The sequence below is a fragment of the Hibiscus syriacus genome, unplaced genomic scaffold, assembly GCF_006381635.1.
Source record: "Hibiscus syriacus cultivar Baekdansim isolate YM2019G1 unplaced genomic scaffold, ASM638163v2 tig00110253_pilon, whole genome shotgun sequence".
Lineage (NCBI taxonomy): Eukaryota > Viridiplantae > Streptophyta > Magnoliopsida > Malvales > Malvaceae > Hibiscus > Hibiscus syriacus.
In genome coordinates, this window is record NW_024062646.1 from 82,077 (window position 1) to 108,708 (window position 26,632).

At 33.5% G+C, this 26,632-nt stretch overlaps 1 protein-coding gene and 1 pseudogene across 1 annotated transcript; both read left to right on the forward strand.

Annotated features, from left to right (window-relative positions):
* Positions 1 to 5,388: 5,388 nt before the first annotated feature.
* LOC120114908 lies at positions 5,389 to 5,796 on the forward strand. Its single transcript, XM_039135685.1, has one exon. It carries the CDS (start codon positions 5,389 to 5,391, stop codon positions 5,794 to 5,796), a length of 408 nt encoding a protein of 135 aa, XP_038991616.1.
* A 1,527-nt stretch (positions 5,797 to 7,323) lies between these two features.
* Positions 7,324 to 26,632, forward strand: part of LOC120114879 — a 31,119-nt pseudogene continuing 11,810 nt past the window's right edge.

Below are 26,632 nucleotides of genomic sequence, written 5' to 3' on the forward strand. Positions count from 1 at the left end.
TGATTTTGATGAAATTTTTACACCACCCCACTAGACAATAATTCAACACCTGAAGTTTTTCTTCATCAATAACACCTTCGACTTTATAATGCTTCTTCCTCGAATCATCTTCCATCCCAGACTTGTGGAGAACACCTGTGGAAGACTTTCTCCAATAGGATTGACGAGGTTTGAATTTAGCGAAAGAAACGCCAATTTTGCTGCCGTCGATATAAGAGCCATTCATTTTTGAGGTCTCTCTCCTTGCTTCTTCGATTGAAGCGAAGCGAATGAAACCAAAACGAACTCCTTTTGCATTTCTTTTATTTGGAATAAAAGCATCAATAACCTGACCATGGGAGCAAAAAAATGATACAAGCCTCTTCCAATGGATATTCTCTGGTAAATTTTCAACAAATAATGTGTAGCATCCATACTTATCAACATTGCACTCCTTTGTGATAGATTCCCTGATTCCATCGTGGACACCATCAACTGCTGACTTTTCGTCGCAACTCCCAGATTTAAAAGGCACATGAATACTTGGAGATGCTAAAGAGGCTGGATTTGGTAATGGATGTACTGGAGGAACAGGAGCATCAGAATTAGAAATAATACCTCTTTTAACAACAAGATTCTTCCTTGCCATCTCAATGTGCAAAAGAGACTTCAACTTAGAATCAAAAACCATTTTCTGGAGAGCATCCTTGGCAGCAACTGCAAATTCTGCATTTGAGAAGAGAGCGAAACCCTTAGGCTTTTCTCCTTTATAACTCAAATGAGAATCTTCAAAGCCTGGAAGCCATCTCAGAAGATTCTGCATTTCTCTCTCTTTGACATCTACAGGCAGACCCATAATGAAGATGGGTACGAACCTCCTCAAGATGAGAAGGGAAAGATGACGGAGAAAGCGCGTCTGCAGAGGATGAAGGAGTTTGGCCCTTCGATTTCTGCTGGACAGAAGGGATGATTCCAGCACCCCGCATGAAGAAAACCGTTGAAGTAAAAACAACCCAGGGACTTGACGGAACTGTTCTGTTAGCGCCCGACGATGGAAGCTGTGACTGCCGACGATGGAGGCTGTGACTGCCGGCGATGGAGGCTGTGACTGCCGGCGAAAAAAGAAGGGAGTAGGTGATGAATAGAGTCCAACAGGTAGATATAGGACAGGCGATGAGACGCTGGCAAAACAGAAACCAAGGCGTAAAGATCTTTGACGGAGAAGAAGATGCGTCGCCAACAACTGAAAGCCGAAGGTCCTCGTCCCAGATCCACTGAGTTGAAGGCTCACCCTAACATAATGATGCCTAGAACTGAGATGATGGCGCCGAGATGAAAAAACCTGGAAGATTTGGTGGTCAACATCCACCGGATGTGGCAACCGACGCGGTGACAAACGGCGGCGGTGGGTGGCGGACGGCGGCGGCGGACAACGAATGAATGTCGGAGGAGATGAGATTGTTGAACCATATTGTAAAATTGCATATGCAATTGCAAATAGAAAATACACCTGACCATATCCATAAATGTATCTATATATTGGCATGCTAACTTCAATTTCTTTCATAAAATATGTGTCTTTCTTACATCTTCTGTCTCCCAACGACACCAAAGATCATGGTTTCCAGGTACAAAAAAGACATGTTCAAACCTTTCCTTCAAGAGAGACATGGTCAAAACGAAGTTATCATAGGTCTCTGCTACATCACCAGTAACAAGAAGAACATCTTTGTCATGCCTCTTTGTAGACAAATTCCTCACCCATGCCATATTCTCAGGATAGTCTGTATGTAAGTCCGATAGCACAAAAACCAGTAGGCCAAAACCATCTTTCTTTGCAGCAGACACTACCTGATGCCTTTTAATGCAATCCCTCTTTATGCATCTCCTATACTTTTTGAATGTTATCTTCTCACAGAAAGAGTATGAAGATAAGCTCAAGCATGAGGTCATGAGTGTTTTTCAGTCTCAAGGCAATGAAACAGTGAGACAACCAAATTGCTTCGATTTACCAATAATCCAGCTGATGATCAACAAACAGGTAATCACAAAACATTAGCTTATTTGTTACCTTCCAAAGGTTGAGAATCTATCCACTAATCAAATACAACCTCCACCAACTAAATTAACTAACTCGTATATTGGCAAAGTCTTAAACATGCCTATGAATGCCAAAGAAATACTAATATATTTCTGAATAACTGATTTTTTTTCTGACAACACCAAACCAGAGACAAAACATGCATACTAGAATTGATATCCTATATAACTAAACCTTGCAATTATTCGGTTATTACCTCACATTTCAACACTTTCTAACGGGGAAACATAGACACAAAACGCAGCTCAACTCAATGTGTAAGCAGTTGACCTTTGCAAACATTTTAAAAGAAGCAAACTGAAGCTCTACATGGAATTTATTTCCAACGGATGCTAAATGACAAAGTCCTCTTCAGATTATTGTTATTTTGGAACTACTCTTCTAAAGACTTTATTCGTAAATCTGGAGGATTTTTTACATATTTTCTTCGAATTGGCGGTGCACATTCTGAGGCTAAAGCCCGCATATAATCCGAGGGTATGTTTGCAGGTAGAATCACAATGGGCACTGAATTGAAAAGAAAATTTGCTTACCTGCTTTCCTTCCAAAACTGCTCGTCCCCGATCCAAACGAATAAATGAAAGAATTTGGAGGATGACTAGAGTATTGTGGAGCGGTTCCAGCACATGAACCGTCCGATTTGGTGTTTCTGTTATTCATCGTTGGATTCAAATATCATGTTTGTTGAATTGAACGAGTACGAGACAAATAGGTACAATCCGGTTATTTTTAAAAATAAATTATTTGATTTTTCGATTTTTTATATTATTTTTAAATTTAATTTGTAAATTTTATTCTAAAATATGATTTTGTGTTATGTTTAATGAATTTTAAATTTTTAAAATTTAATTTTAAACTTCAATTTCCTTCAATGAGAAAACATGGGACTTACTCATTGACAAAAAAAAATCCACCCTCCCATTGGCAGTGAGAAAGTAACCAAGGCTTGTTGAATACATGGGCTACGAGGATAAGGTTATTATCAATCTCACACCAATTATGGGAAGATTTAATGTAAAAGTAAGTGTTCAAAATATATCTTAGGTTAACTTTAAGTGTTTAAGGAAATTCTAGTTAAAAATATATGTCTAACGTTATTTTCGTTACACTTTCAAATGTTTTTTTTATAATTTTAAAATTTATTACCCAAAAGGAAGCAAAACATTACTACAACCAACAAAATCACATAAAACCCAACAAAACCACACCCACTAGGGGAGATATCCCAAGCCCCACACATCTGGAAATTAACCAACTTTACTTGAACAAGACGCTTTCTACTAAACTGGACTTGAACCACTTCAATAATTTGACTTAAAACACTTCAATAATTTGACTTAAAACACCATCAAATGAGCTAGAAAGAGATTGAAAGATCTTGTTATTCCGTTCAAGCCACACAAAGTACAAATGAGCATTTCACACCACTCTCAAGATAGAAGAATTACCCTTGAGCAGAGAAATAGCTCAATTGAGCTCCTGATCCCAATCCATAACATGTCGGTGCACATTACACAACTTTAGCACCCCTCCTCATATCAGCTTAGAGAACGGACAAGAGAAAAACAAATGGTCTTGCAACTCTAGCTGACCACAAAACACACTGACAATCCACCAAAACCTCCCAACGTAACAATCGATCCTTTGTGAAAAGCCTTCCTAAAATGACAAGCCAAGCAATGACATCATGCTTGGGTACATTAAGGGGGAAACCACACCAATTTATGCCAACAAACAACATCACTACTAGTCTTGACCTCAAACCAGATCCAAGCAGTGGTAATCAAACACCAGTCAGTCACACTCCCAAGCAACAAAAAAAGCCCCCTCCCTAGCATTGAGGATCCGTCTCACACACCAACTGAAGTGAGGTTTGGTTCTATCTTGCCATAAGTTAGAACCCTTCAAAAATAAATTAAATTAAATTAAATAAAAAATATTTTTTATCTCATTTACGGTAAAACAAAAAAGTATCATTCTTTCTCTTCTCACTCTCTCCTGACCTAACCTCTCCTCTCCCTTTCAATCTTCTTCCTTTTCTCCTTTATTTCAATATAGAGTTTCAGGTTATTATTTTGAACTAAATTGAAGCCCTAAAAATTACATAAATTTCATATTTACTCTTCACCAATGAAAATGTCGAGTGAATCGTCAAAACCATGTTACAGTTCCAGGGTCACGTATTGTTATTGATGAATGAAACTCCCCATTTACAGTTCAAATATGTCTTAGAGCAAAGGAAAGAGATTTTATGGGTATTCGTAAGTGAAAGAGGTAATTTTTATTTTCTAAATTAAAGATTAATAAATTTTAAAAATCTTTTAAATTTAAAATTTTACGAGTGTTCATAATCATATCTAATAGTGATTATTTTAATTGATTTTTTTGTTTACTTGAGTTATTGTTTTATGAGCACTGAGAATAGGTGAATCTCATGTATTTTGGACCTTAAAGAGTAAATATGAAATTTGTGTAATTTTAGGGTTTCAATTTAGTTTAAAATGTTAACTCTAAACACTGTATTGAAACAGAGGAAAAATAAAAGAAGAATGAAAGGGAGAGGAGAGGAGAGGAGAGGAGAGGAGAGGAGAGGAGAGAGTGAGAAGAGAAAAAAGATAGTAACTTTTTATTTTACCATAAATGAGGATCAAAAATATATTTTTATTTAATTTAATCTAATTTATATTTGAATTTAAAAAAAATATTAGAAATTAAATTAAAGGACATTTGTGTTTTAATTGGATAACAATTTTTTAACGATAATTAGACTTAGACATCCAAAAGTATAACAAAAAATGTTATACACCTATTTTTAACGAATTTTTTTAAATACGTAAAGTTAACTTAAGATATATTTGAAACATTTATTTTTACATCAACCCTTCTTATAATTAGTGTGATGGTGATAATAATCTTATCCTCGTACCCCATGTATACAACAAGCCTTGGTTACTTTCTCATTACGAATGAGAGGGTGAATCTTTTTCCAATTAGTAAGCCCCATGTTTTCTTACTTAATGAAATTGAAATTTAAAATTAAAGTTCAAAATTTAAAAAATTAAAATTCATTAAACATAACACAAAATTATATTTTTAGAATAGAATTTAAAAATTAAATTTAAAATTAATATATCGAGTAGTGGTTATTAGCGTGGTTAGTCCTGGTCAGAAGCTGGTAATCTTTGGTCGTTGAATTAGGTAATTTTCTATTTGGGAAATTAAAGTTGGATAATATTATTTAGAGTATTTTATTTTTTAATAACATTCTTTTTTTTACTTGTCTTTTAATTATTAAAAAACATTTGAGAATGGGATTAAGCATTAAGAATGATAAGTGTGTCCTCCGTGGTGCTGAGGCTGAGACTAGGGATCACTTGTTCTTTGATTATGGTTTTGTGAGGGAGTTGTGGGGTGATATTCTTACTTTGTTTGGTGTAACTCGTTGGGTTAATTGTTGGGATAGGGAGCTGGCATGGGTTGTTCACTGCTTTAAATGGAAATCTCTCATTGTGAGGGTGTTTAAGCTTGATTGGGCTTGTCATGTGTATAACATTTGGAAGGAGAGAAATAGTAGGCTTTTTGGGGGCAAAGTTAGATTGGTGGGTGATGTGTTGAAGGACATTAAGGAGGCTATCCAGATTCGGCTGAAAGGATGGGCTATCAGCAGAGCTAATCCTAGGGACGATTCCCTTTGTGTGAAGTGGGGTATTTCTTAAGGTTGTGGGGTTCACTTATAATGGTTGTTTCCTTTGTTGTTTGTAATGGTTGGAGTTAAATAGTTGTTTATGTAGCATGTTTCTTGTTTTTCTTGGGAAATAAAATGGAATTATCCAAAAAAACATTTATTTAATCTACTTCGTAACGCCGTTAAAAGTTTTACGATAAAGTGACCAAAAAATATATGTATAAAATTGAGTGAGTTAATTGGAAAAATTAAAAGCACAATAAATAAATTTGGAGAAAAAATAAAATTAGGTTATTAAATTTGTAATTTACCCATTGAATAAAAATTCACCCTCTCATTCGTAATGAAAAAGTAACCCAAGCTTGTTGTATACATTGGAAAAATTAGGTTATTATCACCGTCACACTAATTATGGGAATTAATGAAAAATTAAATTAAGAAAATGAAATAAAATTGGCCTTGTTAATAAATACCAATGTTTTTAAAATCGGACCGGACATTGAACCGGTGAAGGTACTGGTTCAACCGGATTTTATATAAAATAATTTTTTTTTTAATTTTACATAATATTCAAAGCAATATTAATATATATGTAACATTTTTTAAGTTTACAATATTAAAAGGTATAAAAATATCACAACTCATAACATGTATAAATGAAAAACCATAAAATCAAGTGAAACAAAATGATTCAAATCAACTACAACGTAATATTTAAGGTAAAACATATTAAATAATAAATATAATTATATAACTATAATCAAAAAAATAAAATCGGGGTTTAAAAAAATCATAACAAATGATGTCATTTGGTTTAATTGTTTTAAAAAAAACAATCTCCCATGGCTAAGAAACATAGAAGAGTATCCCAAAAGTTTAAAGAGTAAAAATATGAGAACAAAACAATCCCACATGGCTAAAAAACATAGAAGAGCATCCCAACTTACTTCTATAAATAATAGAGATAATTTGACATTCAAAATCATGGAGTTTTTTGGTGAGCACAAAGCGAACTATTCTTTCGCTTTATTTGAGCTCAAATTTTAGGCTTCAATTGAGCTCAAATTTTAGGCTTCAATCGAACTTCTAAATTTTTTTTTTGAGTTCGAGCCTTTTCGATTTCAAGTTTTAATATTATATTTCGAGTTGATAATTTTTAGCTCGTGAGTTTTTGAGTCGAGTTGAGCTTACTTTTAAAGTTTTCAAGTTCGAGTCGAGCTCAACAATACTCGAATTTGACTCGGCTCGTTGAACAAACGACGTTGTTTGGTTTAAAATTTTTTTAAAGAAAAAAGTGAACCGACGGTTCAAACCGGTTTTACCGGTTTTCAGCCGATTCACCCCGGTTTTCAACCGGTTCTTCCGATTCTTTACCGATTCTGTACTAATCCGGTTTTGGGAGTTAACCGGACCGGACAGGCCACCGGTTCATGGTTCAACCGGTCGAACCGGCCAGTCCGGTCCGATTTTAATAACATTGATAAATACCTGCTCATCCCTGGGATCATATACTGCAAAATCCTTTTGCTTTATCGGAATTCGAAAAGCTGGCATGTGTATGGGTGATTCTTCATGTTTGAGTTTCGCAGTAAGCCTAATGGCCTTACGCGTTTGGCTGGTGTCGGATGCCAGTGAAGTTGCCGCCGCCGCCGGTGGCCGCTCTATCATGAGAGGAGAAACTCTTTTGGCTAATGGACTTTCTCGGACACCGCCTATGGGTAAGCTCTTATTCTATAATTATTATCGTATCTTTTCTTGTTTAGTTTTTTTTGTTAATTTCATCACATGTACTCAAAGTATGATTCTCATTTTAAATTAATCTCTAAACTTTTAAATATTCCAATTTGATACCTATGATTATCATTCTAAATTAATCCTCAAACTTTTGAACATTTCAATTTGATCCCCAAACTATGACCTTCATTCTAAATTGGTCCCTAAAATTTTTAAACATTCAAATTTTATCCCAAACTATACATATATGCTAATAACATCCCTTGTTAATAAAAATGTTAGGCCAAGTTATATTATTATGTTTGAAAAAAACAAAATTTAGGTTAAAATATGATTGAAACTAATGAATTTGGCGATAAAATTGGAATATTAAGAAGTTTGAGGACTAATTTAGAAAGGGGTCATAGTTTAGGTATGAAATTATAATGTTTGAAAGTTTAAGGAATAATTTAAAATGAGAGTCATAGTTTGAGGATAAAATTAGAATATTTAAAAGCTTAAGGACCAATTTAATATACAAATTATAATTTGGGGACATATGATGCAATTAACTCTTAGTTTTAAAAATATTACTATGTGATTGCTTGATGATCAGATGGAACAGTTGGAATCCTTTTGGTTGCAATATCCAAGAGAAACTAATAAAGGAAACATGTATATTTAATAGAGTTAATATTTGATGTATTAATAAATTTATATTTATTGAATTTAATTTTTCTTTATTAATTAATTTTAATATGGGTTTTATTTATAGTGGATGCAATGGTGTCAAGGGGACTGGCTAAACTTGGATACAAATACATAAATTTGGGACAAACAATTGTTGAATGTCTCTTTAATTCTAATAGAGTTAATTGCATCCAATGTACTCAAAGTATGAATTTAATTTTAAATTGGTACCTAAATTTTTTGATGTTCCAATTTCATCCCTAAACTAAGACTATCATTCTAAATTAGTCCTTAAACTTTTGACATTTGTTTCATTCCTAAAATATGACACTCATTCTAAATTGGTCCTCAAACGTTTTGAACATTCCAATTTCATCCCAAACTATATGTATATAGTAATCACATTCCTTGGCAATAAAACCATTAGGCCAAATTATATTATTATATGTTTGAAAAAAAATTAGGTTAAATTATGGTTGAAACTAATTACACATTTGGATGAATTTGGGTATGAAATTAGAATATTCAAAAGTTTGGGGGACCAATTTAGAAAGATGATCATAATTTAAGGATAAAATTAGAATATTCAAAAGTTTAAGAACTAATTTAGAGTGAGTCATAGTTTAGGGATAAAATTAGAATATTCAAAAGTTTAAGAACCAATTTAAAATAAAAGATATAGTTTGGGGACATATGATGCAACTAACTCATTCTAATTCAATTTCAATGAAAAAATCTTCACCGCTAATTAGTTTATTTTTCCTTCATGTTCTTCTGCATATCTTTCAGATGATTGTTGTGGCGCGTCTAGTCGAAACACCGATGTACTCAACCTTTCTGCATTATTTTATTTTATTTACAAATTAATATTTAAATTATACTTGTTTTCTCATATTATGTTGCAAAATACGGCTATTGAATAGAGCAAAATCGCAACTAATAATTTGAGAAAATAAAAATGAAGATAAAGAAGACACAAATTTTACGTGGAAACCCCCTAAATAATATAGGGTAAAAACCACGGGCAACGACAGAAGAATTTCACAATGAGAAAATAGGAATTACAACTTCTCTCGATCTAACAAGGAGAAAACAATGATAATTCTCTCTTGATAAAAAGGAGAAAACAACTCTCAATAAACTCTCTAAATTCTCAAGTATTGTCAGAAAGCTAAAATGATTTGGGATTATTTTGAAGCTAAATGGGATAGAGTATTTATAGTTGAAGCTTAAGTGTTGAGTTAATCGATCGATGGAATATGCCAATAAGGGGTGAATTGGCAATTAAAATTTTGGTGGAAGCTTTTGCAGAAAATTGAAAGAAGTTGCACAACAATTTAGAGTGGTTCGACTTTCTCAACCAAAGTCTACGTCCACTACCTTAGCTATCTACACTAAGGATTTTCCAACAAATTCACTAATTTGTTCTTTCTTTTGAGGCCAAAGAGATAACCTTACAACTCCCTCAAGAATATACCCCAATTCTTAAGAACACTCTTTTTCAAAGAGAAGATTACAAATTTGCAAACTTACAAGGAAAACCTCACAAGGTAGATTGTTTGCACAATTCTAGAACAAAGAAAGAACACTCAAGAATAAATACAATTGAGTACAAGTAGTGTTCTTGAAAGCAAGAAGAATATTGAATGAAAAATAGGCTTGAAGTGCTCAAACAATGAGTTTGATGTTTTCTCTTTGATTCTCACTTGATTCTTGTTTCTTGTTGTTTCGACTTGTTGATCAATGGCTTCTAAGCTTGTTTAAATACTCCTTCAATTGATTCTGAACGTTGGGGATGATTAGTGGAGTCAATAGATCCGTTTAAGTGTGATAACAATTAATAAAACCAGTTGGGAGTGTCCGTGCATCGATGTATACACAAGGTGCATCGGTGCATCAAGTGTAAAATTTAAATATTTTGACTGTTGGACCCTTAGTGCATCGGTGCACTAAGAGTGCATCGATGCATAAAATGCATTCGATGTTTCAAAAGAGCTTGAGTGCATTGATGCATCAAATGGATTCGATATTTTCATAAAACCATGAGTGCATCGATGCATGGATAGTGCATCGGTGCATAAACTGCATTCGATGTTCAATTTATTCATTGGTGCATCAATGCATGGATTGGTGCATCGGTGCATCCCTTTGAAAAATTGATTTTAGGATTGATTTTGGTTCAAAATATTTTGTGAAAATTGTTTCAAAAATATATTAAGCATAAAACACAATTTTACACATTTAGTAAGGTTTGAAATTGATCTTGAAAAACTTGGAGTAATAATTTGATATTCGATTGATTGAATCGAATATACTTATAAAATCTTAAAATTCAATTATACTTAATTTGTTATATCGAAACGTCAAAAATTTTTCAACAATCTTCCCCTTTTTGATATAACAAAATATTTGTGTAATTTTAAGATTTTCTTTGAAAATAAATTTTGAAATCAAGTTTGAAAATTTCTCCCCTTACTATAACACTTCTCCCCTTTAACCATTTTACACTTCTCCCCCTTTTTGTTAAATAAAAAATACTCTAAGACGTTTTAAACAAGGTTTTGAAATCAAAACATACCCAATTGATTATTAATAAATATAACTTAAACTGCTAAGATCAAAGATCAAGAGAAAGGTTAGCCATTACTTTTTATAAATAATATTCATAATCAAATGTGAAATGACATAATTGGTCATAATGTAACTAATATGTAAATGATGCAAAAATTAATAAACATTAAGCTCAAATTGAATGTAAAAACCAAACCAAGTATATATAATAAGTTCAAATATCCAAACATATAAATCATAAATCCAAACATTCAACCATCCAAAATAAACAATCCAGAAACATCAAAATCAATCCAAGTTTTAAAATCCAAGAAAGCATAACAAGGAAAAATCTAATCCATTGGAGGATCGGGAGGAGGAGGAAATCGTGCTTTCATCTAAAGAGAGAGAGAGCATTCATATGTGCAAGCATCTACCGTTGAAACTCCATATGTTGAGCTTCCAAAGAGTCTAAGCGATGATTCATCGCTTCGTTGTTAGCAGTCAAATGGGATTCGATGGAAGCAAACCGTAGATCAAATGTCTCCAAAAACGAACGAAAATATGGAGGCACTTGATCCTCTTGTGGTGCAGGCGCATTATCGGGATCGTCAATGTCTTGAAATAATCCTTGAAGCTCGGGATCATCATATGCAGCCGGTGCCGGAGGAGGAGCACGAGAGGAGCTAGGAGCAGCTCGTGAAGAACTAGCTCCCGGAGTTGGCTTATTGGGTCGAAAGACCCATAGACCGGTTTCCTCGTCTTATTTCCAATCAGCTTTCTTTAACGATGTGATATTGATTTGGTTTTGAAGAGGGATGAGATTGTCGAGAGAGACGTTAAGATTGAGTTTGATAAAAAGATTACTGAGAAGACACCCATAAACTAATGTTTCGACGTGTTTTGAAGGAATAATGTTTATGGTATCCACTAGCTCACTAAATATAATGTGTGGCAAATTTATTTTGTTCTTATTCTTGAGACAGTGCATCCACCATAAATCCTTCATACGAAGAGTGGAGTACCTACCTCCGGATGGTCTAAACCACTAAGAGATCACCAAATGAAGAAAACGATCGTGATGAGTACGCAAGGTACTGACACTAGCATTAAGAATATAGGGATAGTCTACAGTTTCTTTCTCATTGTATAAACCATCTTTATCTAGCCCAAAATGTGAAGCTATAGTCTCAGGGTCAATATGAATATATAGTCCTAAAAGATAGGATCTAATTCATATAGTCCCACATTGAGTCTGATTTTGAATACATACCGCATTAGAGTAGAAAATGCGGACTAACTGATGATAGACAATAGGTTTTAAGGAAAACAGTTTATCAAACTTCCATGTTTTGAGAATCGGAAGGTATTCGAAGTCAAAATCAATCATGGTTTGAACAGAAGGAATACGCTCTTCCTGGATTCTATAAGATTGGAAAGAATTTATGTATCTATGGTACAATTCTTCTCTACGACGTTCAGGCATATTAAAACAGGCTCCTATAAGATTTGTAGGTGGAGGAGGAACGGGATTAGGAGGTTAGGTAGAACGACTAGAAGAGGTCCTAGGGCATTTAGGATTTGACATGTGTCGTAACCGGTTTTCGTCCGGGCACGAATTATTTTTACTTGGCGGGAAAAGTGATGTTTAATAAATGGTTTTTTAATATTTTTTATAATTTGGGAGTCGTCATCGGCCTTTTGGGTTAGGTAGGTCGAATACCTAAAAATTATCTTTTAAAAGAGTTTTAAGAAAACATCAGTTAAAAGATGAACTGATCTACGTTTATAACCAAAAATCAATTCTTTTTAATAATAAAAAAGGGATTCGTGGTCGGTTACGTTTAGGGAAGGATTAGCACCCCTACAACGCCCAAAATTGGTACTTTTTAATTATAAATTGTCTCTATTATTAAAAATTCAAAATATATTTTTATTTATAATCCTATTTAATTCAAATATTTTTAAGAAAATATATTAAACATAAATAAGATATTTACTTATTTAGAAATATCAGAAAAGGACTTCTAGGTGCCTTAAGACAGCTCTTTTCTTCGATATTAATAAATATTATAATAATTTAAATAAAATTAAATTTTGTGTTTTTTTATAATATTTAATTTTAAAATACCATAATAGGACATCCAGTTGTATTAAGACTGCCCTTTTCTTTGATATTGAAAAATAAATAAATATTAAAATATGATAAAAAAAATAATTTATGTAAAATCAAATTAAGATTTAATATAAATTATTATTGATTATATATATTTATATGACTATATAATAATAATAAATATAATATTTAAATATAAACAAGTGAAATTAAAACATAAATAAATAATAATAAAAATAAAATTAGAACTATATATTTTAAAAAATAAAACTTTATAATAAATGAAAATATTTAAAATTAGTGACTAAATTATAATCTAATAAAATTAAATACCTAATTCGTAATTAATTATTTAAAATTACAGGGATTAAACATGATATTCTCCTTATTTATTAATTTAGTGACTAAACTAAAATTATATAAAATTCGAATATCAGATTAAAAATATGTACTCGGGATTAAAATATTAATTATTAAAACTAAAGGACTAAATACGTATTTTATCTAAAATATTTATAATTACGGTTAAGGGCTAAAATATAAATAAATAAAATTTAGAGACCAAATTAAAAGGATCATAAATTTGATTCAGTGACTAAAATGTAAAATATATAAAACAGAGGGACTACAGACAAGGTTTAACATTTAAAAATTACACAAATAGCCCTCCCCAAAACAGCGTCGTTCGGGAAGGGCTATTTAAGCCCGAAACGGCTGGCCCGAAGGGCCAGCTCTCTCATTTCTCAATTTGCTCTCTCTCTCTAAACTAAGAGAGTTTAAAACTCTCTCGCCTCTCTCTAGCTTCCCTCATCGGAGGGAAGCCGGTCACCAGGCGGCAGCCGTCTATCGCCGTAATCCCCACCGCCGGCCACCATTTTCGGTGGTCGGAAAATACCAAAATTTCCCAAACCCTAGATCCGAGTACCCTAAACTCGATTTCACCCTTCTTTTATCCTAAAAAGTTATGGGTTTTCCTAGATCTAAGGAAAATACCTTCGGTATTTTTGGTTCTCAGGCGCCGTTTGGAGTTCTCCGGTAAGGTAAACCCTTCATTCTCTCTTCTCGGTTGGATTGTTGGTTGTTGTGAGTTGATCTCTATTTTTTTTGTATCTTTGCTCTCTGTTTGGTTGCTCTGTGGCTGTTGGTTCCTCCCTCTTTCTTTGCAGGTTCGGTGGTGGCTTTATAGCCATCACCGGCGCTTGTCTTGGACCGGGTAAAAGAGTAGAGTTCGGTGAGTCACCAAACTTCCAGTGGTGACTCACCATTGAGGGCAACGTGTGCAGCTATGGCTTGGCCTTCTGGATCCTTCGGTTGGCGTCGTGGCAGCGTGGTAGCAGAGGTTGGCGAACGGTGGCCGCATGGTCCCTAGGGTATCATTACCCTAGGCTTCGTTCTGGATGAGTGTGGGCCGTTGGATCTCTCAGGTCCAATGGCTGTGATGCTGAGGCGGCTAGGGTTAGATGATACAAATCCTAAATTAGGTTTAGGGTTTCCTGATGGGTTTGGGCCAGTTGGGTCCTTTGTAACTGGGTCGGTCCAGTATGATTTGGGCCTGTAATAATATTTATTAATAATAAAATAATAATAATAAAAATAATAATAATTATAATAATAATGATAATATAAATAATATTTAAATGAAAAAAATGAGTATCTTCAACATGGTTTAAGGAATCGGAATAAGGAATGTAACCTGTAATTTGAAACACATGTATGCACAATAATCAATCCCAAAACTCAATTGAGTCTGCAATAATTCAAGGTTCTCTAAACCGAATCCTAATGGGCATGATTTTGAAAACTATTTGAAAAATCATAATATGTATAATTTTCATGAAAAACAACATAATTGAGTCAAAAACATCTAAATAATTCAAAAGATTTTTTTTAATTTCGAATTTCAAATAAAATTTTGAAATATTGTGTGCTTTTGACGAAATTTGTTGTAAAATCTAGTTTCTAATCACCAAACAATCAATGCCCGATATAATGTTCATTCTAGAACTAATCTAAACTAGTTCTAAAATCAAAATATGATAAAATAGAGGTTTTTAGAAAAATACCTTGAAAATTTCGGATTGATGAGAATGAGAAGTTGTTTTGCACGTTTTAATGATGTTAGCAGGATATGGAGATGAAAAGCTTGAAGATTCCGACTATTTTTCGTTAATTTTGAGCAAAAGGAGAATTTAGAGAGACAGAGAGGTGATCGACGTGAGTGTTTTAGAGTTAGGAGTTTGAGAAGATGAAGAACATAGAGTATTAATACCCAAAACCTGACGGATGCATCGATGCATTGCATTGTGCATCGATGCATTGCATTGTGCATCGATGCACATTCAAGGAGTGCATCGGTGCACCTACATGGTGTATCGATGCACATTCAAGGATGCATCGATGCACTGTTAAGTCTATCGATGCATTAAGCACAAAAATATCAAAAATCCGTTTTAAACACTCAAAATGCTAATTTAATTGACTCTAGTGGTATTGACAACTCATATAATGAAAAATAATCATGTTCTATCAATCAAATTAATCCTTAAACTACATTTGAACATAAAGTTAATTTTCATCAAAGAACATAAACTCCCCCTAACTATTAGCAAAGAATGCAATCAAATTTTTTTATTATAAGCATTTTTCATTTATTCTTAAAAGTGCTAAAATTATTTTAAACACTAAGTGAAAATAGGTCAGTTAAACCTAATTCTCTCATAAATTTCCAAAATCTTTCTTTGTCTAAAGGTTTTATAAAAATATCTGCTAATTGGTGTAAAGTATCAACAAATTCTAGAACTAAATCTTCCTTAGCGACATGGTTTCTAATGAAGTGATGTCTAATTTCAATGTGCTTTGTTCTAGAGTGTTGGATGAGATTTTTAGTGAGACAAATAACACTAGTATTGTCACACTTGATAGGAATGATACCTATTTCAATTCCATAATAAAAAAGTTGTTGTTTCATCCATAAAACTTGTGCACAACAACTACCAATTGAAATGTATTTTGCTTCAGTGGTAGATAATGCAACACAATTTTTTTTCTTTGAAAACAAAAAAATTAGCATATTTCCAAGGAATTGGCAAGTACCGGAGGTGTTTTTCCTATCTAATTTGCATCCTCCATAATCCGCATCAGAGAAGGCATGCAAGCTAAAGTTAGAGTCTCTAGGATACCAAAGTCCTAAACTAGGAGTGTCCTTAAGGTATCTAAAGATTCTCTTAACAACTAGTAAATGTGATTCCTTAGAGCATGATTGAAATCTAGCACATAAGCAAACACTAAACATAATGTCAGGTCTACTTGCAGTTAGATATAGAAAAGATCCAATCATTAACCTATATAATTTAACATCTACACATTTACCTCATTCATCTATGTCAAGCTTTGTTGATGAGCTCATTGGAGTGTCATGAGGTTTCCTATTTTCCAATCCAAACTTCTTGAGCATATCTTTGACGTACTTAGCTTGATTGATGAAGATTCCATCTTTTCTTTGCTTGATTTGGAGTCCCAAGAAAAATGAGAGCTCCCCCATCATGCTCATCTCGAATTCACTTTGCATTAGCTTAGAAAATTCTTGGCAAAGAACATCATTAGTAGCACCAAATATTATATCATCAACATAAATTTGAAATACTAATAAATCTTTACATTTATGCTTTAAAAACAATGTAGTGTCAATATTCCCTTTTGAAAAGCCTTTTTCAATTAAAAAGTTTGACAATCTTTCATACCAAGATCTAGGAGCTTATTTTAAACCATAAAGCCTTTTGCCAATTTAAGAACATGATTTGGAAATTTTAAACCTTCAAAACCTGGAGATTGTTCCACATACACTTCTTCTTTTATAAAACCATTTAAAAATGCACTTTTAACATCCATTTGATATAATTTAAATTCATGAAAATATGCAATGCTAATAACATTCTAATTGTTTCCATCCTAGCTACGGGAGAGTATGTTTCATCATAGTCTATGCCCTCTTCTTGAGTATAGCCTTGAGCAACAAGTCTAGCCTTATTTCTCACTATATTACCACTTTCATCAAGCTTATTCCTAAATACCCATCTAGTACCTATAGTAGATTTATTACTAGGCCTTTCAACTAATGTCCATACTTACTTCTCTCAAATTGATTTAACTCTTCTTGCATAGCCATAATCCAATGTTCATCATTTAATGCTTCTTTAATATTCTTAGGCTCTATGCATGAGATAAATGCAACATAATTACAAATATTTCTAAGAGAAGAACGAGTTATTACCCCTTTTGATGGATCACCTATAATCTCACCATCTTTGACATAGTTGTATTCCCTTGGGTAAGAGACTTCCCTTTCTTCAATGGTTGGATTCTCGAGAGGATCTTGAGTTTCTCCGTCTTTCGTTTTTTCCTTTGATGATGGTTCTCCAACGTCATTTATATTTATAATGACTACATCATCATTCACACAAGAATCCTTCCTCGGAAGGGGATTATCATCGAAAACATGTATAGACTCTTCTACAACTAAAGTTCTTTTATTAAATACTCGATAAGTGTTAGAATTTAAAGAATAACCCAGAAAAAATCCTTCATCACTTTTAGCATCAAATTTTCCAAGATTATCTTTATCGTTGTTTAAAACAAACCATTTACATCCAAAAGGATGAAAATAGCTAATGTTGGGTTTTTTATTTTTAAATAGTTCATATAAAGTTTTCTTCAAAATAGGCCTAATCATTACTTGATTAATAACATAACAAGCGGTATTTGTGGCTTTTGCCCAAAAATATTTTGGCAAATTGTTTTCACAAACCATGGTTCTAGCCATTTCTTCTAAAGTTCGATTTTTCCTCTCAACAACTCCATTTTGTTGAGGGGTTCTAGGTGCTGAAAAATTATGGCTAATACCATTAGAATTACAAAATTCAGTAAATCCAAGATTTTCAAATTCAGTTCGATGATCACTCCTAACACTAGTTATAGAGTAACCTTTTTCGTTTTGGATTACTTTTGAAAACGTGATGAATTTTTCTAATGCTTCATCTTTAGTACTTAAGAATAGAACCCAAGTATATCTAGAATAGTCATCTACCAAAACAAATGCATATTATTTTCCACCCAAGCTAGTAGTTCTAGATGGCCCAAAAAGATCTAAATGGATCAATTGTAATACTCTACTAGTGGGTACGTCATTGATAGATTTAAAAGAAATTCCTTTTTGTTTTCCTTTAGCACAAGCATCACAGATTTTATCATTATCAAATTTAAGTTTAGGCAACCCTCGAACTAAATCTCCTTGAATTAGTCGTTGCAAAACACTCATATTAGTATGTCCTAGTCTCCTATGCCATAACCAACTATCATGCTCATCCTTTGCAACTAGGCATAAATTAGTCATGTCTATAGAATCTAAATGCACCATGTAAATGTTTCCTATTCTATGACCAACCAGCATAATCAAAATAGATGCAATGTCAATCAATTTTGCAAACACTTAATTTAAAAAATAAGACATTGTATCTTTTGTCAAATTCATCTAATCGGATTATACTTTAATCCATTCATATACAAAACATTATGCAATGTTAATTATCGAGATTAAGAGCACATGCATAAAGTTTTTTTTTGAAAATGTTACGCATTAAAACTTTATAATTTTTTTTAAAAAAAATCTATGCATAGTCATTAAGAAAAATTTAAGGTCAAAATTTTGCAAAACCAAAGTTCTTGAAAAATCGATATCAATTGTTAAAGAGATATCAATTATATTTTAAAAATAAATTTGACCAAAAATTAATATGATGAACTAGAGGTTATAAAACATTACCAAAGATTACTATGTTCATCATACAATATTTTTCAACATACATGAGATAAAACATAATCATTTAGAATTATTCAACATTTAAAACCTCATGCATGCATAAACTAAATGAGCAACCAAATAAAATCAAAACATTAAGTTTAGAGGTTACCCATTCCTTTTTCATGTGTGGCTAGATCATCTTGAATATCATCCTCTTCATCACCATTGCTCCCACACACCTACAAGAGACATTTAAGTAGATTTTGGTATCCAAATTGCTTTGGATCCTTGAACATTAGTTTCAATGCTTATTGTTCCTTTTGGAACCCATACTTGTCTAATTTTAAATCGTTTTCCTTTCTTTAAAGGACAAGTATGTTCCTTATGACCATGATAATGACAATGTGAACATATTGTCATTATTGAACTAGATGAATTATTTAAAATGATATCTTTTTCTTTTGTTAAACATTCAAGCTTAACTTTCAAATCGAAATTTTATTTTTTCAATACTTTCAAATTTCATTTTTGAAAGCTCTAAATCCTTCTTCAAGATTTCATTTTGATTTTCAAAATCCATTTTTGTTTCTAGAAGAAGTTTGTTTAATTTGAAATTTTCTTTTTCAAAGTTTTCAGATTTTATTTTTGAAAGCTCTAACTCCTTTCTCAACATTTCAGTTTGATTTTCCAAGTCTGTTTTAGCTTTCAAAAAAAGATACATTTGGCTCTGTGAGAGCTAATAGAGACATCACCTTTATTGGTTCTTTTTCTTTTTTGTCTCCATAGATCTCCTCAAGCTTATCCCACATTTCATTGGCACTTGAACAAGAAGAAACTCCTTTATATACATTAGGATCAATTGCACAAACATAACATGTGCATAGCCTTTGTGTTTTGTTGAGCTCTCTTCTGTTCTTGATCACTCCACTTGTTTGCCTTCTTTGTTGGAGAATAATATCCTTTCTCAACCATCATCCAAGCTTCCATATCAAATGCTTGGATAAATATCATTATAAGCTTCTTCCAACGATGATAATTTGTTCCATTGAAGTGTGGAGGCGCGTCAATTGGTTTGGATTCTTCCATGGAGAATGAACCGGAAGTAGACACCATCTTTATCAATTTAACTCATCCCGGATATACTCAAGAGGCGGTTAAACCTTCAAATTAGTCAAACTCTGATACCAATTGTTGAGTTAATCGATCGATGGAATAGGCCAAGAGGGGGGTGAATTGGCAATTAAAATTTTGGTGGAAGCTTTAACAGAAAATTGAAAGAAGTTGCACAACGATTTAGAGTGGTTCGACTTTCTCAACCAAAGTCTACGTCCACTACCTTAGCTACCCACTCTAAGGATTTTCCAACAAATTCACTAATGTTTTCTTTCTTTTGAGGCCAAAGAGATAACCTTACAACTCCCTCAATAATATACCCCAATTCTTGATAACACTCTTTTTCAAAGAGAAGATTACAAATTTGCAAACTTACAAGGAAAACCTCACAAGGTAGATTGTTTGCACAATTCTAGAACAAAGAAAGAACACTCAAGAATAAATACAATTGAGTACAAGTAGTGTTCTTGAAAGTAAGATGAATATTGAATGAAAAATAAGCTTGAAGTGCTCAAACAATGAGTTTAATCCTTTCTCTTTGATTCTCACTTGATTCTTGTTTCTTGTTATTTCTACTTGTTGGATAATGGCTTCTAATCTTGTTTAAATAATCCTTCAATTGATTCTGAACGTTGGGGATGATTAGTGGAGTCAATAGAGCCGTTTAAGTGTGAAAACAATTAATAAAACCAGTTGGGAGCGTCCGTGCATCGATGCATACACAAGGTGCATCGATGCACTCTCGATGTTTCAAAATAGCCTGAGTGCATCGATGCATTGCTTGTGCATCGATGCATCAAATGCATTCGATGTTTTCATAAAACCCTGAGTGCATCGATGCATGGATAGTGCATCGGTGCATAAACTGCATTCGATGTTCAATTTATTCATTGGTGTATCGATGCATGGATTGGTGCATCGGTGCATCCCTTTGAAAAATTGATTTTAGGCTTGATTTTGGTTCAAAATATTTTGTGAAAATTGTTTAAAAAATATATTAAGTATAAAACACAATTTTACACATTTATTAGGGTTTGAAATTGATCTTGAAAAACTTGGAGTAATAATTTTATAATTGATTGAATCAAATATACTTATAAAATCTTAAAATTCAATTATACTTAATTTGTTATATCGAAACATCAAAATGTTTTCAACATTAAGGACTAATCTTATAAATACTCTAAAGTATAAGGATTAATTTTAGTAATTTTACCATTTATTATTTTAACAATTTGGTGGCCAAATTTGACTAAATTAGCCGCCCCATGCTAATTAGTCGGCCATGCATTGAATTTTCAACAATCTCCCACTTGAAGATTTGATTGGAACAATCATATCTTCACACCATTCTTTCTACCTTGTATCTTCATGTTGCTTACGTTTCTGACATGTCACAAGAGGATCGACACCAAGTAAATTTATCAGTATTTACTGCATTCGTCATAAAATTTGCTATGTTATCTTTGGTATGGATCTTCTGCATATCTACCGTCCCTTCTTCCACATTTTCACGAATGAAATGATATTGAACTCGTATGTGCTTTGTCCTTGAATGAAATGTTGGATTCCTTGCTAGATGCAAGGCGCTTTGACTATCACAAAATTGAGAGACATACTCTTGATTGTGCCCAAGCTCCTCCAATAGCATCTTCAACCAAATTGCTTCTTTACTGGCTTGTGTAGTTGCTATATATTCTGCTTCTGTTGTGGATGTAGCCACAATTTACTGCAACTTAGAAACCTAGCTTACAGCTCCACCAGTAACTTTGAACACATATCATGTTGTAGATTTGCTTTTATCCAAATCCTCTGCATAGTCAGAATCTACATACCCATTTATTAGTAAGTTTGATCCTCCGTAATATAATGCAATATTTGAGGTCCCTTTGATGTATCTCAGGATCCTCTTTACTGTATTCTAATGCTCTTTGCCTGGATTCTCCATGTATCACACTCCCACTGCTTGTGCAATGTCTGGTCTTGTGCATATCATAGCGAACATTAAACTTCCCATTGTCGATGCATACGGTACTCGAGACATCTCCATCCTCTCTTCTTCACTTCTAGGACACATACTGTAGGATAATTTAAAGATAATAGGAAGAGGGGTAGAAATTGGCTTACAATCTTGCATGCTAAATCTTGACAAGATCTTCTTCAAGTAATTCTTCTGTAAAAGCCAAATCTTCCTATTACTTTTGTCTCGGTGAATTTGCATCCCTAGAATCTTGTTTGTTGATCCCTAGTCCTTTATTTCAAATTCCCTAGCCAGTTGTGCCTTCAATTCTTCAATATGATCTTTGTTGGGTCCTGCAACCAACATGTCATCCACATAAAACAGCAAAATAACAAAATCGTTATCACCAAACCTTTTGAAATAAGCACAAGGTATGCATTAAGTCTGTTGTATCCAAGGCACATGATGAATGAATCAAATCTCTTATGCCAACACCTCGGCGCCTACTTTAGACCGTACAGAGATTTGTTCAACCTACAAACCAAGTTCTTCTTTTCTTCTTCTTCAAAACCTTCAGGCTGGAGCATGTAAATCTATTCTTCAAGATTTCCATGAAGAAAAGTTGTTTTAACATCTAGCAGCTCTAGATGTAAGTTCAATGTAGTTCAATGTAGCACACATTTCTAAGACTACTCGAACTATTATTAGTCAAACTGCAGGAGAAAAGATTTCATTGAAATCAATACATTCTTTTTGAGCATATCCTTTGACCACCAGTCTTGCACGATACCTCTCAACTTGGTCGTTACTATTTCGCTTAATTTTGAAGACCCATTTGTTACCAATTTGCTTCCTTCCTTGTGGTAGTGGCACAAGGTCCCATGTATTATTTTTATGAAGGGCTTCAATTTCTTCTTGCATCGCCATCATCCACAGTGAAACATATGAGCTGTTTATTGCCTCCTGGTATGTTGATGGCTCACCGTCCTTTGTTAAAAGGCAGTATGCAATATTACCTTCTATAACATAATTTGAGTGCCAATTGAGACGTCTTCTCACATGATCTGATTGACGAGTTGTTGGAGCTTCAGAACTCTCCGGTTCTTCTTCATCATGTGCTGGTTCTGCTTCAGAAAACTCTCCTTGTTCAAACTTCTTTTCCACATGTATATGTGTAGTCTCTGACTTTTCAGTGCTACCATGTTCTTCTTTTCTTTGTAGCTTATCTTCTACAAAGATAAAATCCCTGCTGATGATCACTTTACGGGCAGTGGGATCCCATAAGTGATACCTCTTTACACCATCATCATACCCCAAGAATTTGCATTTCCTGGATTTTGGATCCAGCTTTGAAATTTCTTGGGAGTTATACATCACATACACAATACTTCCAAATACATGGAGGTTTGAATAATCAGCTGGTTTACCAGTCCACATCTCCATTGATGTCTTTAGCTCTATTGCAGTTGATGAAGCTCGATCACCAAATAACAGACGGTATTGACTGCTTCTGCCCAGAATGATTTTTCTAGGCCTGCATCCACCAACATTGTTCTTATTCTTTCTAACAAGGTTCTGTTCATCCGCTCTGCCATTCCATTTTATTGAGGAGTGTTCACCACTGTGAACTGTCTTTTGATGCCTTCATTCCTGCAAAAGTCATCAAATTCTTCACTTGTGTATTCTCCTCCATTATCTGTTCTGAAACACTTGATCTTATTTCCAGAATCAAGTTCCACCCGCACTTTGAAGTTTTTGAAAGTGGAAAACACATCTGACTTCTTCTTAATAGGGACCCAACATCTCCTGGAGTATTCATTAAAAAATGAGACAAAATATTTTGCTCCGCCTAGGGATGTAACTGGTGCTTGCCATACGTCAGAGTGAACCAATTCTAGAACACTTTTGCCTCTAAAATTTGATGTGTTGAATTTCAACCGGTGCTGCTTACTTGTTATGCAATGCTCACACAAAGTAAGTGATACATTTGTTAAGCCTGAAAGTAGCTTTTTCTCCACAAGGACTTTCATTCCTTGTTCTGACATGTGTCCAAGTTTCTGATGCCATAGCATTGCAGAATCTGAACTACATGAGGCAACGGAGGCTTCTGCTTCTAGAAAAGTCTCTCCCTTCAGCATGAACAAGTTTGATGCTATCTTTTCGTCTTTCATTACCACAAGTACTCCACAGAACACCTTTATGATTCCTTTTTGTGTTTCAATCTTGCTTGCATTATTATCCAACAATTTGTAGGATAATAAATTTTTCTTCAGGCATTTCACGTGACATACATCTCGAACAACTTTAATTGTTCCATCATATATCTTCAATTTGATGGTTCCCACGCCAACGATCTCTAAGACATGATCATTGCAACTATACACAGATCCTCCTAAAACAGATTCATAATGATGGAACCATTATCTTCTTGAGGTCATGTGATATGTTGCTCCCGAATCAATGAGCCATATATCTGTAAATCTTTTTCTACCTTCCAAGGTGGTTGATGCTTCACAGCATAGAGCATCTCCATCATGTAACACCCCCAACCCGTATCTGACCCGAATACGAGTCTGAGGTGTCACATTGAGTTTTTAAACTTTGACTCTTGACAAAATTCAAGGAAAATTTAAAACATTCATTAACATAAAAGTGGTTTATTTACATGAATTGACCAAAACAACCAAAATCGATCAGAGCATTCATAACTGACACTTTTCTTACATGCCAATACACTATACACGACAAAATACATACTTTATCAGTTACTTCTGATTTGATCTTCTAGCAGTGCTGCTGTTCTTGCCACCATATTTATACTCTTCCTGATTCTTGGTACATACGTGTAAATCACTTACACGCTAAGTCACAGACTTAGTGAGGCATAAATAAACATATAACAATAATATCACGAACATACATTTCTATCAATCCACTAGGACATTGCGATGCACATGTAAATACCGCATTATGACATATGAGTAGGATATGCATGAATAAATAATTATATTTCATAAGAATTTCCTTTAGTTTATCTTTGGATTGCCTAAGTATATTATTGAGAACAGAAGGTACGCGAATACGCTGAGGTTGTGCACAATGCTATCACCACAGCTCGAATAAAATCCCACTAGGGGCACTGAATATTTAACCCGAAGGACCACTATGTCCTGAAGGACCACTGATAATCCCTCGACTCTTGGCATGCCAATTATACCTACAGCTCTCACATTAAGTAACATTGGCTTAATTATAATACAATAGTCATTTTCATATCTCTTCTATCACTTTTCACATAAACACATAATTCATTTCATATGAGTACACATGATCATTTTCATTATTTCCCATACCTGAATGGATTCTCATATAATTGCATTCATTTTAATAAGTTCATATTAAAGCACGAATAAATTATGCATCAAATCACTATAGCATTAATACATATATAAATATGAATGTACATGAATGTGAAATCATAAGTTTAACAATAAGAGATAGAATAATCGCAAGTATTATCTCAATACAATTTCATATGAGATATGCACTCACCTTAGCCTTCCTTTGACTCGATTCTAATCATTCGATTGTTCCGGAACAAGATTACGTTCTATATCTACATAGAAATACATTGGTACATATCAGTATACCAATTGATATATTCTAAGCTAACACTCCTTAGGCTAAAAATAAAGTTATTTTCATCTTTTAATGAAGGTATGCATCGATGCACTGCATAGTGTATCGATGCATCCCTTAACGTGTATATCGATGCACTATCTATGCATCGGTACACAAATCACATTCAATGTTTGTATTTTAAGAGAGTGCATCGATGCACTCCTCCTGTATCGATGCACTAATTGTATTCGATGTTCATTTATTTGAGAATGCATCGGTACACATTGAATGTGTATCGATGCACATAGCCTATATATGTTATTTTGAGCACGAAAATCCCTTCATAATCCTCTCAACACTTCCTATTTCACCTCTCTTTATGTCTCTCACTTGCATACACCTACTTAAACTAATTATTACCCATTCAATACCTCTAAAAATTAAAAATTCAATCATCCATATAAAATTCAAGAATCTCACTCAAATTTCAAATTGTTCTAAATCTAATTCTAACACTTCATATCCCTCAATCAAGTTGGTGACAGGTCAAATTCAACTTCCAATTCTCATTATGAACTTTATTTCAAAATTTCATTCAAGAACTCCTAACCTTCCTACACCTTTCATCTTGTTGTTTTAAAGCAAATTAAACTTTCCTTAAGCTTAATTAGCATTTAATGATCAAAACCAAACTTAAATTTCAACTAACAATCAGCTTATGAGAAATTTCACCTTTGATATGAGTCTTCACGTGTGGTGAATAGAAGAGAAGAAGAGAACTCTGGAAGCTTATGTGTTTCTCTCTTCACTCCACGTAGAAACATATATATAACCATAACAATTAAATTATTTCCCTTGTCAATGACCATTTTGTCCTTCTATTCATTCTTCCTTTCAATTTGATCCTACACCGCATTTTTCATATAAGTCCTTAACTATTCAATTATTATACTTTAATCACCAAATTCTAAAACTTTACAATTTAATCACTAACCCAATATTGAGGATATTACAAATCTCCCCCTTAAGAAAATTCATCCTCGAATTTTCATTGCACGAAGAGATGGGGGTACTGATTCCTCATATCCTCTTCACGCTCTCATGTTGCTTCCTCTACCTTGTGATTCCTCCACAATACTTTGACTAATGGAATAGTCTTGTTCCTTAATCTCATGAGCTAAGATTTGAACCGGTTCTTCTTCATATGTCAAATTCTGTTGAATCTTGATCTCTTCTGGAGGCACAATATGGGAGGGATCAGATCGATACTTCCGAAGCATTGAGATATGAAAGACATTGTGAATTTT